The sequence below is a fragment of the Bombus vosnesenskii genome, unplaced genomic scaffold (assembly GCF_011952255.1).
Source record: "Bombus vosnesenskii isolate JDL3184/JDL3185 unplaced genomic scaffold, Bvos_JDL3184-5_v1.1 scf7180000014540, whole genome shotgun sequence".
NCBI classification, from domain to species: Eukaryota; Metazoa; Arthropoda; class Insecta; order Hymenoptera; family Apidae; genus Bombus; species Bombus vosnesenskii.
In genome coordinates, this window is record NW_022883508.1 from 651,661 (window position 1) to 668,625 (window position 16,965).

The 16,965-nt window shown below is 41.8% G+C and overlaps 1 protein-coding gene and 1 pseudogene across 1 annotated transcript; one reads left to right on the forward strand and one right to left on the reverse strand.

Annotated features, from left to right (window-relative positions):
* The first annotated feature begins 6,903 nt into the window (after positions 1 to 6,903).
* Positions 6,904 to 9,776, forward strand: LOC117240075. The gene is made up of 4 exons (XM_033505931.1): positions 6,904 to 6,978; positions 7,243 to 8,632; positions 8,834 to 9,557; positions 9,695 to 9,776. Exons 1-4 carry the CDS (start codon positions 6,904 to 6,906, stop codon positions 9,774 to 9,776), a joined length of 2,271 nt encoding a protein of 756 aa, XP_033361822.1.
* Positions 9,777 to 14,601: 4,825 nt separating this feature from the next.
* Positions 14,602 to 15,995, reverse strand: LOC117240076 (annotated as a pseudogene).
* Positions 15,996 to 16,965: the final 970 nt, after the last annotated feature.

Consider the following 16,965-nt stretch of genomic DNA (forward strand, 5'->3'; position numbering starts at 1 on the left):
GGTATGATACGACGGTAGAAGTTAATTATACCGAAGTACGTACGTAGTGTTTTAACGGTCGCGGGAAGCGGTACTTTAACTATGGCGTCGACGTGTTCGGCTAGCGGCTTTATTCCCTTCTCGTTTACGGTGTATCCCAAAAATGTGATTTCGTTCACGCCAAATTCACATTTTGCGAGGCTGATAACTACACCGTAAGCGGTTAAATGTTCAAATAAGATCTGCAAGTGCTCGCGGTATTGCTGGTCTTTCTACGCAGTGTGCGCAGATTTCATAATTTAATCTACAATACTTTGCTACGTGGCCGTATCCTTGGCATTTAAAACAACGGCTAACGGCTATGTAATCGCTAACCTTACAGGCATTCGAGGAAATAAATACCTTGTTAGATATTAATTTATCCCTTACCTGGGGGAGGGGGGAGGGGGTACTTCCAGTACCCAATTGGTTTCTTCAGAGTCCTTGCGGCCAGTTCTGAAGCAGAATCGAATGGCTGCAACATCCTCTTCTGTCAATCTGTCCTGATTTTGCTTCCTGATGCAGACCAATAGTTCCTTTTCCGGGATTTCCCGTGGTACGTCGTATAATATTACACGGGGTAGTCTCCTTTGAGGCGTGCTGGTTTTTAGTCCAGCCTCCTTTAACTTCGCGTTCTCCGTGAACGCCCTTAGGCCTTCCGGCTTCGTCGTTTCCACGACCAAGCCGTTCCCACTTATTTACCATTAATTTACCACTAATTACCCACTTATTATCCAATTATTTACCATTAATTACCCACTAATTTATCATTGAGGTAACTGTTGTGGAAGAGAAGCTCCTCCACAATAACCCCTCATGTCTGTAAAGCAGCGCATAATAATTGCGGTTTGTTCTTTATTTACCTTTTTATTTCGGTCTAAACAGAAGGCTAACATGCTTCTCTCTATTTCTTTTGCCTGTGCTCTTAAGTTGCGGACAGAGCTGGGCTTCTCTTCTACTGGTGGCAACGATGGCTGCTGCTTCACTTCCTTCTCCTTTTCCTCACATTCGCTCGTCTTCCTCTTCTTCAGCTCGGGATTCCTACCCTCCAGCTTTTGGGTTCTGAGTGGCTGGAGAAGCACCCTCAGCGCCGGTTTTCTGATGCCGGTTTTTTCTCTACCGTCGACAAAGGTGAATTTTACCCTGTACTCACCGTCGATGAAGTTAATTCCGTTTTCTATAGCCGTCGGTAAGTTCCCACCGCCGGTAAATGCCCACCATCGGTAAATTTTCCCGTCGGCGATAACGCAGTTCCCACTACTACTACCAGCACTACACAGTAGTTCATTAGTCGCCCGAGGGACACCATGGCGGCGAAACCGTCGCGCGTCACAAAGATGGCTGCCTTTCTTCTTTGTCTCCACACCAATTCTTTTTACACTTCTCACGCTTGTAATTCAACAAACTCCACTAAACTTTTTACACACACCCACTCCTCCCCTTGATGACAATTGGGTTATCGTGTCGAGGAGTCGTCTATTTCGCGGGTCCACGAGCAACCCATAGTGGCTCAAAAAAAAAAAAAGAAAAAAAAATCCACGCCGATGATGTTCGTTTGAACATCAGCTACCACGAAATGCCCGTCTTAGGGACATGTTTAGATTAATCACAATGGTGCCGTATGTTGCGATTCGCGTTCCGTTGACCGCGAACAGTAGCCTTGGGTAGTAACGCACTCACGATCCTGATGCCAAAGATGGGACCGTCAGGATAAGTTCCCGGGTACTTTGTACCTTGAGGCCCCCGCTTACGTGAGTCCCATCTGGAACTGCCGAGCACGGTTAGCAGGTCGCCGGCCGGTAGTGACCTGGCCGTACATTTCCACGATATGATAATGGCAATGACTTAGGATGGATGTCGAGCGTAAGCCAAGAAGCCGCGGGTGGTGCTGCAACCTCTGAGGACGCAAAAGCCGGAGGGCTCAACGCCGGAGAAACAGAGCACAGAAATGAAAGAAAGGAAAAGGATTGAGGAAGAAGAGAAGGAAACAAAATAGGAATCCCGACCAGCACCTGATACAATCAGGACGATACCTGATATAAGTGAGCAAGCAGGGGACATAGTAAGAAAGGTCCTAACGTTCTGTCTTGACCCAAGCAAGAAGATAAATAAGGATCAGGCCGCAACAATTATCAGGACGGGCCGCAGGGACTCCGAGGAGACCAATTGGATAATAGAAGTAAACCCCCCCCCCTCCCAGGTAAGAGAAAAGCTATTAAAGGGAAAGATGTATATCTCGTAGAATGCATGCAAGGTCCGCGATTTTATTGCCATCAGCCGCTGCTATAAATGCCAAGGCTATGGGCACGTGCCAAAATATTGCCGCGTCGATTACGAAATCTGCAATAATAGCCAGGACTAACTATGAAAAAAAAGCATAAACAAGAACAGAACAGGACATGGGAGCAAAAGGGGAATACGGATCCTGCAGGATAACATGCAGCGATCCAAAACTGTCCCCTACGAGATCAGGACGCAGATGAAAGCTGATGGCGATGAAATCTTGCTGATGCAAGAGTTATACAGCATCGACGAAAAGATACCTGGACTCGGACCAGGAGTCGCGATCGCCTGTCGAGCATCGAAATACAACCCGCCAACAGCAAAATCACCGTTGTGGTGCAGCAAGAATATAGACGACAGAGCAGAAGCCCTAGAGGCCATTATAGCTCAATACGGCCTCCACGTCCTTAACCTGCCAGGGCAGGCCTATACATTCGAGACAACTCAAGGGCGATCGAACAAGTAACAAAGAACCCTGGGGTATCAAATATAGAACGGTCATGGGCAAACTCAGGAGAAAAGAAACAGTATCGACCCTACGGACGCCACAAGGGGATACTTCCAACTGGCGAACGATCGCAGCGGCGATGTTGTCCGCCCTCCTACCCGACGACCAAGAAGAAGCAGATACGCCAGAGCACGCAGAGATCAGGCGGAGCACGACAACCCCTCCGAATGTCGAAGACACCCCAGAGTTTCGGCTTGAAGAACTCAGCGGCGCTGTGAAACGGTTGACGAAGAGGAATTTGTCCTGGTCACGACCTAATCGAAGCGGAGACAATACAACGCGCCTGGGTGGGGGATTCATCAAGAACTCCTTAGGCTCATGAATGGCTGCCTCACCTGGGTGGTCTTCTCGAGAAGATGAAAAGTGGGGAATGTTATCACTATCCCGAAGGGACCGGATCGGGACAGAAGTAGTCCAAAGTCCTACAGGCCAATCTGCCTGCTTTCTATGGTGGGCAAATTGCTGGAAAGACTGATGGCTACTAGGACGGCGACCATTTTCCACGAGTACGTGATGTTCTCGGATCGGATTCAGCAGCCTCGCAAGAGTGGCCAAGGCGAAATGGGGACTCGAACACTCAGCCATGCGTACCTTGTACAAATGGGTGTTCGAGCCGATAACCACATATGCCGTAGCCTGCTGGAGCGACCTGTTGAATGGGAAAACGAGGAACATGCTGATAAGGTCGCAGAGGATGGCACTCCCCAAGTGACGAAGGCCTACAGAACAATGTTATAAGAAAATAAGAGGACAAGACGAAGCAAACAACGAGAGAGCAATCGTCAGAGAAGCCATTGAAAAGTGGCAAGAACGCTAGCAGGCTACACTGAAGGGTAGAACAACCTTCGAATACTTCAACAGTATCAAGGATAAGCTTGAGAACTATTCAGATTTTAAGAATATGATCAATTTGATTGATGAATGAGTAACAACGGGATCTGCTTAAATCATGCAAATTACAGAAAAATTAAAATTTTTTAACAAATGTAACAGATGTAATATTATGTAGATTCTTGAATATTATAGCGATAACTTGAATGATAACTCATAAATAAATATACTGTAAGAATAGTAAAGAATTTTAACTTAATTACAGGTATAAAATATATAATTCAACTGTGCTCTTACAAAATAATTGTGCTTCAATTTAGATACTTACATTTAATTTTTCTGATCTGTTGTCATTTTTTAGGGCTTTCGATGTTTGGGTCTCCAGAAACTTATATATGGACTTTATAAAATTCAGGTAAACCTATTCACAAATCTTTTCTTTTACTGGTATAGTGAGTCCATTTTTTTTATTTTTATTACAAAATGCATGTAATCATGCGTTTCCATTTTTATTAGTACAGATTTATTAAATACTGTACTATACTCTTTTATGAACGAATTCTTACAAACTGATAGCTTGATATGGTACTCGCCGTATTAAAAATATAATCAAGATGATCGAGCCGAGATTTTTATTTATACGGGCAGTATGCGTGTAGGAAACGGTAAAAATCACTGCGTCTTTGCCTGCGATTGAACTGAAATTTGAAATATATCGATCGCGCCTTTACATTTTAGGTTTCCCTATATTTCCTCAGATAACTATTATCCAGTTTTCGTTTTTCTTCATGAGTACTTTCTTGGTGGATGCAGATTCGGATGAATTCACGTGTGACGGAATATATCAATCTAGTCAGGTTACATATCTATATGTATACATTTTTCTGAGTGTATTTGGACATTTCATTCGACAGAACGCAAATTCGTCCGAATACACATATCCACACTGTTTCGTCACGTATACATGTATTAATCCGATTAGAAGCGAGAGCAAAATGGATACACAGAAAACAGCCTTGGACTCTACTTTCACCTCTACTTTCAAATTATTCCACCAACTCATAGTCATAGATTCATGATATTCTGCTTAGTGTGGACATCATTTTTCAACTACCGAAATGTATTTGTTACGTCGCGTGATATAAACCGTGCGACGTCCCTCGTTATTTGACCGCTAAGGGTCCGCTGACCGTTAGTCAGACCATCAATAAACCTAAGGACCCACCCAAAATACTGTAGTATCATGGATTGGGCCAACGCCCATGCCGCGCTGAGTGCACTCGTTCCGTCAGGACGGACCCCTCGGAGCGCGCGTCGGAGTAGACTAACATCCACTAAAGTAGAAGGACCAAGTGATAAAATAGTGACAAAAAAGTGAAAAATACGGCATCGACATCATCTCCATAAATACAAATAAGAACAAAAAGAAAATAAAATAAGATAAGACAAAATAAAACTGTACCAAAAAATAAAAGCCACCGATTATGAAGCCAAGAGCAACGAAACGGAACCCACCGTAGACCCAATGAAAGAAGCCTCCAAGAGAAAAATAATTATACATAAAACAGCCAGGGAAATCAACAGTATCCTAAGACTCCCCGCGCAAAAGACGCGGAAACTCAACCCACAACCTAACCTGGTTGCCAGGGCAAAAAGTCTAGCAACCGTCCCAGGAAACACAGTTGTAGATCATCACCCCAACCAAGAAGAAAAGGCTAACGAAACCAAAAACATGAAGCCCACAAGAGCTACTTCGCCTCCAGCGATAGCAACAAAAAATAGATTCAGCATATTACAAGCTGAACCAGAGCCCCATCCACAACCGGGACCATCAAGCTACCCCACTTGGAAATCAACGCTAGAACAAATAAGAAAGAAAAACGAAACATTACGAGGCAAAACGGGAAGACACGGTCTCACCACGTCACCGGAACAATCGGCGCAGCAAGGGCGACGCACCCCACCGTACAACCTAGGAGGCCCGGCGCCTCCAACACCGCCAAGGGGGGACCGAGCACCGGACGGACGCCCCACCGGACGCTCCGCGGAGGAACGCACGAGCACCCCACCCACCACAAGAGACAACAGGCCGCCACCCATCAACATAATCCTACAAGACCCCAAGGACACCGTAACGCTCATAGAGAAAGTAGCGGACATTAAACAATTTCACATCAAAAGAATACACGCAGGTAAACACGCACTCTACCTCCAAAACCTACCCGACTTCCATAAAGCGAAGCAAACACTCCTCTCAGCGAACACAACCTTTTACACATACACACCCAAAATAGAGAAACACCATACATACCTGCTAAAAGGCTTAGACAATAGCTACACGGAAACAGAAATACTCACAGACCTACAAGCTCTACAAATAGACGACGTCCAGTTTACAAAAGTCTCACGATTTACGACAAAAAAATCAAGGGAGAACAATATATTGCTCCCAATCTACATAATACAGCTATCCCCCGACAGCAATATAAGCAAGCTACTAAAAATAAACCATTTTAACTACTACAAGATAAAATGGGAAAAAATAATAAAAAAACAGGATGACATAACTCAATGCCACAAATGCCAGCGACTAGGCCACACAGCGCAAAACTGCAACCTAAACTACCGCTGTGTTAAATGCAGTGAGCCCCATGGCCCAGGCGACTGTAAAATAAAAAGGGAAAACGCAGTAACCAAGGACAAAATATTCTGCGTCAACTGCAAAAACTACGGACACCCCGCGTCATACAAAGGTTGCCCCAAACTCGTAGAGCTTCGTAAAAAGCTAGCCGACAAAATCAAAAAAGACAAAGAAGCAAAGACACAACGGATTGCCCGAATAAGCCGCAAATACATCCCAGAACTAAAGTTCTCCGACGTAGCGAAGCAGCAAACAACACCAAATCAAATAACCAAAATCTTCCCACAATCAGCAAACTTAGATCCGCGTTCAAGCCAAAGCCCAATCACAACCGATAACTCCCCCCATCTAAACATCATAAACGTTATCGAAGACTTTAAAAAAGGTATCCTCCAAGCGTTAAAAGAACAACAAATGCAATTAAACGAAATAAAAAACACCCTATCAACGCACGAAGAAAGGTTCGACGCCATCTTCAGCACCTTCAATAGCACAGACGACGAATAACCAAAACACGCCAAACCAACAATCACAGCAAAAAACACATAAACTTAACCTAAAACATCTGAAAATAATCGCAATAAATGCTAACTCTTTAATCTCAAACCAAAAAAGATACAGTATGCTAACCCTACTAAATAAAGAAGCCCCCGATATGGTACTCATCTCAGAAACAAAACTAAACAAAAGACACAAGGTACACTTCAAAAACTACACCATGATAAGACACGACAGACCGAACGCCAGTCAAGGAGGAGGAACAGCGATCCTCATAAAAAACCCCATAAAACACAAAACGATCCAAATTGATAAAATAACAAGTTTCAGAACCTTAGAAACAACGATCATAAAAATAAAAATAAGCAATAAGGAAAATTTATTCATCACTGCAGCCTACGCAACCCACGGAAACCAGAAAGAATTTAACTGCGAATTCAATAACCTCTTCGAACTCTTGCAGCTCAATAAACCGGAAAACTACTATATAATAGCAGGAGACCTTAACGCGAAACATACAAGCTGGAAAAACGAAATAAACAACACGAGAGGCAACTTCATTAGAAACTGGCTAGACAATAAAAGCATCCACTACAAAACAAACCTATACAGCTCCGAGCTACCCTCTTACCCAAAAGGAGGCTCATACCTGGACATATGCCTAGCAGATGCGCGACTAAAATTCCAAAACCTACGTCCAAATAATACCGTAAAAACCTTAGCCTATGACAGTGACCATAACGCCCTAGTATTTCAAATTAACAAAAACACATCTGACTTCCTAACACTCGAAACCCAGACCGAGACACCCAGGTACAACTACAAAAAGACGGACTGGAAAAAGTTCCAAAACACACTCGAACAAAACTGCGACCTAAAGATCTACAACAACGTCAACCTAACAAACAGACAAATTGACTCATTCTTAGACGAAATAGAAAAACACACACAAATCGCTCTCCAAAAATCCGTGCCAATCATAAAACAAAAAAATTCATGCGAGCCCTGTATAAACAATAAAATAAAAGATCTACAGCGAGATAAAAGCTACATACTGTCCAAAATAAACAATATAAAACTCAACTATTCCTACGACAAAAGAGAAGAATTAGAATTCCTAAAGTTCCTACTACACAGAATAAAAACGCAACTGAAACAAGAATTCGCAACTTCTATAAACCATTACTGGACAAACAAAATAAAAAACATCTCCAAGAACGACTCAGCCAACATGTTCCCACAAATAAATCAAATCTTTAGACCAAAGGAACGGGGCCCCACCCCACCTCTCAAATTGCCCCCAGAAAATGCCCCCCTCATCCAAGAAGCAGGTATAACGATACACAACACCATCAAAGACACCGAGGGCAACTTCATAATACCCAAAACAATAGAAAAACTAGACATCATCGGCACCCACTTTTCCAAAATACATACGCAAAACGAACACATGGGCCGAGAACAACTAAACAGAATTATCATCGCCGAAACAAACAAACTCAAAAATGAAATGGAACAAGACAAAATGCTAAACAAAACAGTCTGCACATTCTCAAACGAAAACACCGCAGACAATCCCAAACAACCAGATCCAGAAATAAACTACTTCACAAACTACAATCAACTAAACACAATCCTCTCCAAACTAAACAACAAAAAATCCTCCGGCTTCGACGGCATCCCAAACACCCTACTCAAGCGCCTACCGAACAAAATAAAATGGTACTACACGGTACTCTTCAACAATGCTCTAAACAACACATACTTCCCCAGAAAATGGAAAAAAGCCAAACTGATAGCCATAACAAAAAAAAACAAAGACGGCTCCTCGCCCGCAAACCTACGACCCATAAGTCTCCTCCCCAACATAAGCAAAGTATTTGAAATAACCATAAACAACCCCCTAACCTCCTTCTGCACAAAAAACAACATAATCCCAGAGAACCAATTCGGCTTCCGACACAAACACTCCACAATCCACGCAATAAACAAACTCACGTCGGACATCTGCTGGGCCCTAAACGCAAAACAACGAGTAGCCGCCTGTCTAATAGACCTCGAAAAAGCTTTCGACACAGTCTGGATCCCAGGTCTCATATACAAACTGAACAAAAAAAAGTTCCCTAAACACCTGACTAAAATGGTCTGGGACATGATCACAAACAGAACATTCGTAATGACTGAAGGCTCACACTCATCAAGCAAAGAATTCTCCATAAAAAACGGCCTACAACAAGGTACAGTAAATTCCCCGTTACTCTTCAGTATCTACAACAGTGACTTACTAAACCTCTTTGATCTCAATACATCCACCCATAAACGCTCCATAGCCTTCGCAGACGACCTAATCATATACGTAACAGGCCGCAAAACCAAAACTATAAAAACGGAACTTCAAGAACTTTTTGAGAAAATAAACGACTATTACCACGCATGGAAACTAAAGATCAACATAAGCAAATGCGAAACCATACTGTTTAGACCCAAGTCAAGTAAAATCGGCCCAACAGAAAGAGAACACTGCAAAAAATTTCAGATAAGAGAAAAAACAGACAAAGGGGCCCTCATACCACACAAAAACTGCGTAAAATACTTAGGGGTAAACATAGACTACAAATTAAATTACAAGCAGCACACCGAAATTCAACTTACCAAGGCCAATAAAGCATTTTGGAAAATGAAAAATCTATTCCACTCCAAACATCTCGACAGGAAAGTAAAAATTCTATGCTATCAAGCACTAATCAGACCGATCATAACCTACGGCTGCCCAATCTGGTACAACATATCAGCCTCCCAAATGGAAAAAATTCGCATATTCGAAAGAAAATGCATCAGAGCCTGCTTGAGTACCTACAGATCCGAACACAGCGGATTCAAAAAATATATAAAAAACAAAACAATATACGACCTAGCCCACGTCCACCGCATAGACTGCCACATCCTAAAGCTAATACGAAACCACTTCGCGCAAGCGGCAAAGATAAAAGAAAATAGTTTAATCTTCAGTTGCTTATTTCCAAATGATACATACTACAAAAGCACTCTGACAACAGGCTACATCCCGCCAGAAGCTTTCCCATACCTTGACGGAAAAAACTACCTACAAGACCAAAATAACATCCCGATAATCTACCATATAAAAAGGAAAATAGGGACCCAAACTATACTCTACGAAGAAAACCTAGATGGCCAGTCCGCAGACACCAGATGGAGATACAACATGGCCCTCCCTCTGAAAGACACCAAAGATAAACACAGAAAAAATTCAAAAAAATATTGGTGGATACCGAATCCATAATAAAATAAGAGAGAAAATCCTCTAAACCGATAAAACTCAATTCTGCCCCCGTACAACACAGGTGCAAACATCGTAATCACTGCAATTCGCCTTCTTTTAAAAGAAACTTATTTATTCAATATCCCCCTCCCCCTCCCCCTCCCCTTACCCCACCCCGCCCCCAAACACCACAGCACCCAAAAATATACTACCGAAGCGTCCTGTTTTGCGACCCAGTTTCCAGGACAAAAACAACAAGTAAGAACAAAATCACATAGAAGCTCCGCTCCTACAGCGGCTTAAACCAAAAGATATATCCAACACGAAAAATGTAAAGCGTCAACAACATATTACAGCATGGCTACGTAGTACCGTTGCGTATCGGTACCTCTGCCTAAGATACCATTATATAAATTCACCGTTTATTGTGAACACTATAATGTATTCAAAATTGTATATTGGGTTTTAAATAAACAGCTTAAAAAAAGCACTCGTTCCGTCAGATCACGAAAGTTAAGCAGCGCCGGGCACGGAGAGTACTTGGATGGATGATCGCCTGGGAACTCCGTGTGGCGTTGGCGAAGCGTGCTGGGTCGGCCGCGCCCCCTGATGGGGTTCGGGCTTGGACGCTGGTGTCACGTAAAATAACAAAATAAAAAAAGGAATTTGAGGTAAAAAATAAAAAAAGAAAACTTTATTTTTTTCTAACATCAATACACTTTACAATCTACTTCCGAACTCTAGGCGTGACTTTCTAAGACTGACTCTTATGATTTTACTTTCGATCGGATCCGATTACTTTCTTTTGTCATCCCTCAACATCCCCACCGTCCATGCATTTGCTAGGCGTCCGCGATCGTTGCCACGTGCTCTTTCTTCTAGAACCTTCGGTGGAAGGACCGTTGGGATGTTGATGGTTCATTAGGCACTTCAGCGATATACATTGTCGCCGAGTGCCGCCACATCTTTATCTCTATCGTCAGTCCGTCGGATTTGAAGTATGCCGGTCGTGACATACCCCCCTGGTTAGATTGATCTTGGTCCTCTAAGATCGTAGTAGAATGGAATTATTTAAATGTAGATCAAAGGATATGTTTACGCTTTTTTTTTTCAGGGATCGCTATGAATTGATTTTCTGCATGTGATGGTACAAAAGTTATTTCGTTAATCTTAAATATAGCAATTTTACAATATTTGTTAGTGTTCGAGAAGCTAATAATTTCAGAGGCGTAATCATGTTGTAGTTTTCGATCGTGAATTGGTTGGGTTTGTATACAAAGCGTAATTCCTATCCCGTGAATTTAAGGCAACTAATTAAGGGTATTGTTACTAGTGCTAGGGTCAGCATTATCCTGAAAAAAGTACGCTTTCAATCGGTTATCATGTGTCTTTCTCTTAGCATTGTCGATAGAAATAATGTAATAAGGAGTTTTCACATCGTTAATCCTGTAGGGTCCTAACCATTCAATGTCCAACTTATCTCTTTTATGGTCGTTGTGAATTAAAACAAAGTCTCCTTTCCTAAACACAGTCTGAGTTTTAACAATCTTTCTTTCTTGGTCTCGCTTGTATCGTTGCTTATTCTGAATAAGTGTTTTGTGAGCTGTTTCCCAATATTTAATCAACTGTTTTTGCCAAAGTGAGTACATATCATCATAGGTAAGTGTGGGAAATTTGGATATTGCGGAAGGTAAGTTAGCTTTTCGCCCAAAGGTCAATTCAAGGGGAGAGAATCCTGTTCCTTCATGTTTCGCGGTGTTGTACCCTAAACAAATGAAATTAAGTACTTCATCCCATTCTTTGTCATTGTCGTGTAATGCAGTACGAATTAAATCTTTAACTGAGGCATGCGTTCTTTCGAGGGATCCGTTACTTTGTGGGTGAAATGAAGTTGTTTTGATGTGTTTGATTTTAAAAGCTTCTTCAAATTTCGTCATTAAATCACTAACAAAATTTTGTCCCCGATCTGTTAGGATCGTTTTTGGTGCCGAAAATATGTAAATATAGTGTTCAATGAGCGCGTTAATTATGGATTCAGTTCGTTGCGTTTTAAGGGGAACTAGTATCAGATATTTCGTAAGTTCATCGTGTATTGAAAGTATGTATTGGTTTCCGCGTTTGGTTTTCGTCATCGGTCCTATGATGTCCATAGCGATTTTGTCGTTAGGGTTAAGTGGCGTGTCTGAGATTTGTGGGGATTCTTTGGGTCTGATACGTGTTAGTTTCTCCTTTTGACATGTGTCGCATGTTTTCACAAAGTTTTCTACTCTTTCTAAAAGTCCGGAAATTTTGAATTTATCCTTGATCCGTTGATACGTTTTCTGTATCCCTAAATGTCCTACGGTGTCGTTATGATTTTCCTTTATTGCTTGTATTATTTCGTTTTCGTCTAGTTTTAAGATGGGATTAGGTGCATAAGTAATTTTCTTATACGTGTCGTTAAAATATATTAGCATGAGTTTAATCTGTGTTTTCTCTAATTCAGTGAAATCGCTATTTCCTATGCCGATTTTTGTTGTATCTTTAAGAATTTTGTAAAGTCTTCTGATCCAAAGTGTCTCGTCGTATTCTCCTAAGTCGTTTCGAGTTAATTGGTAAAATGTTTGGTCATTTGATTTAATTTCTAAGAGTTTCGGATTCTCGTTGTTGTCTTTCCATGCGTTGAATGAATTAGTGTGATCAATTACTAGGTCGAGGTTAACTACTTCGTCGCGAGTTACTGCGTGAACTCTAGATAAAGCGTCTGCAGCTGTGTTATCTTTACCCTTTGTATATTCGATTTCATAGTCATATTCTTCGAGTCTAAGTCTCCAACGAATCAGTCTGCTAGAAGGGTCTTTGCAATTGTGTAGCCACTTAAGAGCTTGGTGGTCGGTTCGAATAATGAAGCGTCGTCCTAACAAATATTGTCTTAATCTTTTCACGGCCCATACGATGGCTAAGAGTTCCTTTTCTGTCGTGGTATAGTTTCGTTCGGGTGGATTCAGTGTTCTTGAAATGTAACAACAAGGATGACCGTCCTGCGACAGTATTGCTCCTAGTCCTTCGTTACTTGCGTCGGTAGTTAAGGTAAAGGTTTTGTTAAAGTCTAGATAAGCTAATATTGGGAAATTACAGAGTTTGTCTTTTAAAGTATCAAAGCTAATCTGGTGTTTGTCAGTCCAATGGAATGGTGTGTCCTTTTTTGTTAAGTCTGTAAGGCTTTTCGCGATTTTGGAAAAGTTTCGAATAAATTTGCGGTAATAACCTGCTAAACCTAAGAATGATTTCACGTCTGTGGCATTGCGGGGTAATCGAAAGTTTTTTACAGCGTCTAATTTCTTGGGGTTTGGTTTGACTCCTTTGGATGAAACTACATGGCCTAAGTATTCTAATTCCGGTTTTACGAATTCACATTTGTCCGGTTGCAATTTAAGTCCTAATTCTCTGAGTCTCTGAAATACTATCGCGAGGTTTTCGTTATGTTCTTGAATCGTTTTTCCGAATATCACTATGTCATCCAAATAAACAAAGCATTATTTTCCTACAAGTCCAGCTAAGGCTCTGTCCATTAATCTTTGAAAGGTAGCGGGTGCGTTTTTAAGTCCGAATGGCATTCGATTGAAATGAAAATGCCCTTGCGGTGTCGAAAAAGCGGTATATTTTTTAGATTTCTCGTTCATTGGAATTTGATGGAATCCTGAGGATAAATCAAGTGCCGAAAAGAATTTTGCGTTTCCTAGTTGTGTTAAAATGTCGTCTATATCAGGTAAAGGGTAAGCGTCTTGTTCTGTGAGTTCATTTAGTTTCCTGAAATCGATAACTATCCTCCATTTCTGTTTTCCTGAGGCGTCTAATTTTTCGGAACTACCCATACCGGAGAGTTATAAGGGGATTCGGATTCTTCTATAATATTTTTCTTCAACATGTCTCCTATTTGTCGCGAAATCTCGTCACGGTGACATTCCGGTGGTCTATACGATCGTGTGTTAATAATTTTGTCTTTGGTTAACGAAATTGTGTGCTGAGTTAAATTAGTACAGGGTAAAAGATCGGTTTCTAAATTAAAGATGTCAATATAATGCAGGATAATCTTTTCGATGGATTCACGGATTGGTTTTTCAATGTGATCTGTTCTCACTAGGCTTTTTAGTTTTGATACGTTGGAAAAGTCATGAGAATTTTGAATATTGCTAGAAATTTCAACGTTTTGCTCACCAGTGTTGATAAAACATACTTTAGTTGGTTTGCCTTCCAAATAGATTGTTTGAACTCTGTTTTCTCCAGGAGTCAAATGTATTGGTTTCTGAAATAAAATGGTTTTGTCGTTTAATCGGATTTTGTCATTGGATATTGAATATTTATACTTCTCTAAACATGGTAGCCCAATGATTCCGTCTTCGATAATAGGGAAATTGTTCGGTACTATGTGAAAAATGTGATTTTGTCCAAAAATTCGTTTCGTTACGTATTCGTTAGTTTCGTATTTGTCTCGTCCCATAGAAAATTTTTGTTTAGGCCCTATTTGTATCGCGTTGACAGTTTTGTTACGTTTCACCAGGTTTATCCCTGCTCCTGTGTCGACCAGAAATACTCGCTCTTCGGTTCGGGTTGACAAAGGTATTGCGAGTAATCTTTCCGTGGCGATGTTGACTCGTATGTCTCGTACGGTTCGTCCATCTCCTGGTTCGATGTTGTTTCTTGTATTTCGTCCCATTCCTGGACTGCCTGAATCCTTGCGGGTGGTCGATCGCGCTGGCTCGGTGGTAGAAAATTTTGACACTTGTTGGCAATGTGTCCCAGCTTTCCGCACTTGAAGCACTTCATCTGCGCGCGTTCAGCAGGTGATCTATTTTCTACTTGGTCAAATGTAGCAGGTTTCTGAGCTACTGGCGTGTTAGGCGATCTTGATGGTACATTAGATCGTCTTACCTGCATATGCTGGTTGTCGGGGCGATTACTAACCGAAGGTAAGCGATTACATGACCAATTAGGTTGTCGTTCTTCTCGCAAGTAGCGTTCTACATCGGCTGCCTTTTTTTCAGCTTCCGGAAGATTCAAGGGTTCACTGCTTAATAGTATTCGCCCTATGTCGCGTCTGAGTCCCTCTTTAGGTACACACGAACAGTCTTCTTCGTGATTTCTTCAGTCATAATTTTACGTGTTAGTGGTTGTGGGTACTCATTGGTTACTGCGTACAGCAAACGGTTGAGTATTCTTCTAAACCGAATATTAAAACTTTGCACTGATTCCTCGCGTCCCTGTCTCAACTCTCGTAATTGTTCTTGGTACTCATCCGAAGTCACTTGTGCTGCTAAGTTATTTCTCAGTGCGTCGTACAGATCACCGTAACACTCAATAGGAATGTTGCGAATACTTTGGGCTGCTTTCCCCACGATTTTTTCCACTTTTATTGCTTTTAGCAATAGATCTTGCTCCATACAGCGATCCTTCATACTTCTCACTTCTTTGATGAAGTCTTCAACTCCTACATCATCATCTCCGTTGAGCGTTGGGATGTAGCGTATTGCATCCTTAGCTCGTATAGTGGGAGCAGCGGGCGGAAAATAACCTCTTTCTTCCACCTCGGGTTGTTCGATGTCGAGGTGGACAAGTGGGGTGTCTGGAGCTGCTAACCCTGACAGTTTGCGTGCTTTTGCCATATTCACGGTGCGATTGATTGCTGTCGACGCACTTTCATTGTCTTCGGTGATAATGGAAGCAAATTCATCGGTCGCAGGGGATCCGAACCCAGTCCGTAGCGCTGCGACGGTTTTCCCGAGATTCTCGATTTTTGCTGCCCTGTGTCTGTTCTCTTCGTCATTTTGCATAGACAAACGTAACATTTCCTCTCGTAAAAGGGCAATGTTCTCGTTCTGTTTTTGAATACTGTCCCATATTGCTCGCAACATTGGGCCAGTTGAGGTTGAAGTTTGAGATTCGTTTGCCTTAGACATTATTGCGCTGATTTATAATTTTCAGACGAAGACGAGTCTTGGCTACTGAAGCTAAATTTTCTTTCACGGTAACGTACAAAGGAATTCAGTTTACCTTTTATTGTTACTTCACTTGGTTCGTGATAGTTACTTTGTTGTTGCGGATGACCGTAGTCCCAAATAATTCGATCTTCCGTAGATGATGAATGTCTTTTGGTTTCCGAACAAACACTTTTCACTATCCTGGCAGGATCGCCAAAATGTAAAATAACAAAATAAAAAAAGGAATTTGAGGTAAAAAATAAAAAACGAAAACTTTATTTTTTTTCTAACATCAATACACTTTACAATTTACTTCCGAACTCTAGGCGTGACTTTCTATGACTGACTCTTATGATTTTACTTTCGATCGGATCCGATTACTTTCTTTTGTCATCCCTCAACATCCCCACCGTCCATGCATTTGCTAGACGTCCGCGATCGTTGCCACGTGCTCTTTCTTCTAGAACCTTCGGTGGAAGGACCGTTGGGATGTTGATGGTTCATTAGGCACTTCAGCGATATACATTGTCGCCGAGTGCCGCCACATCTTTATCTCTATCGTCAGTCCGTCGGATTTGAAGTATGCCGGTCGTGACATTACCCAATAACTGAAAACCCCGAAGCCAACGTCGCCTGTCTACTGTTTATGGCCTGACTTCGTCGCAGTCTTTTGTCTACGCGCTGTCAATGGCTTCAGTGCTTGAGAAAACTAAAAAGACCAGATGTAGAATTTTCTTAGAAGTGGTAACCATTTCAACATTCAGGAAATTTGGCGTTCCACTTTTTTGACAAATAAATTTTTTAACACGCTGTACATAGTAGTAGCAATATGCTTCTGTTCATAAATTTTTAAGGACTAACGAGTGATGGCTAAAATCTTCTGGAAGTTAATCAGAAGTGTGTCCTTGTCAACATATATCAAGGCCCAAGGTATTGGTGCTGGCTTCCC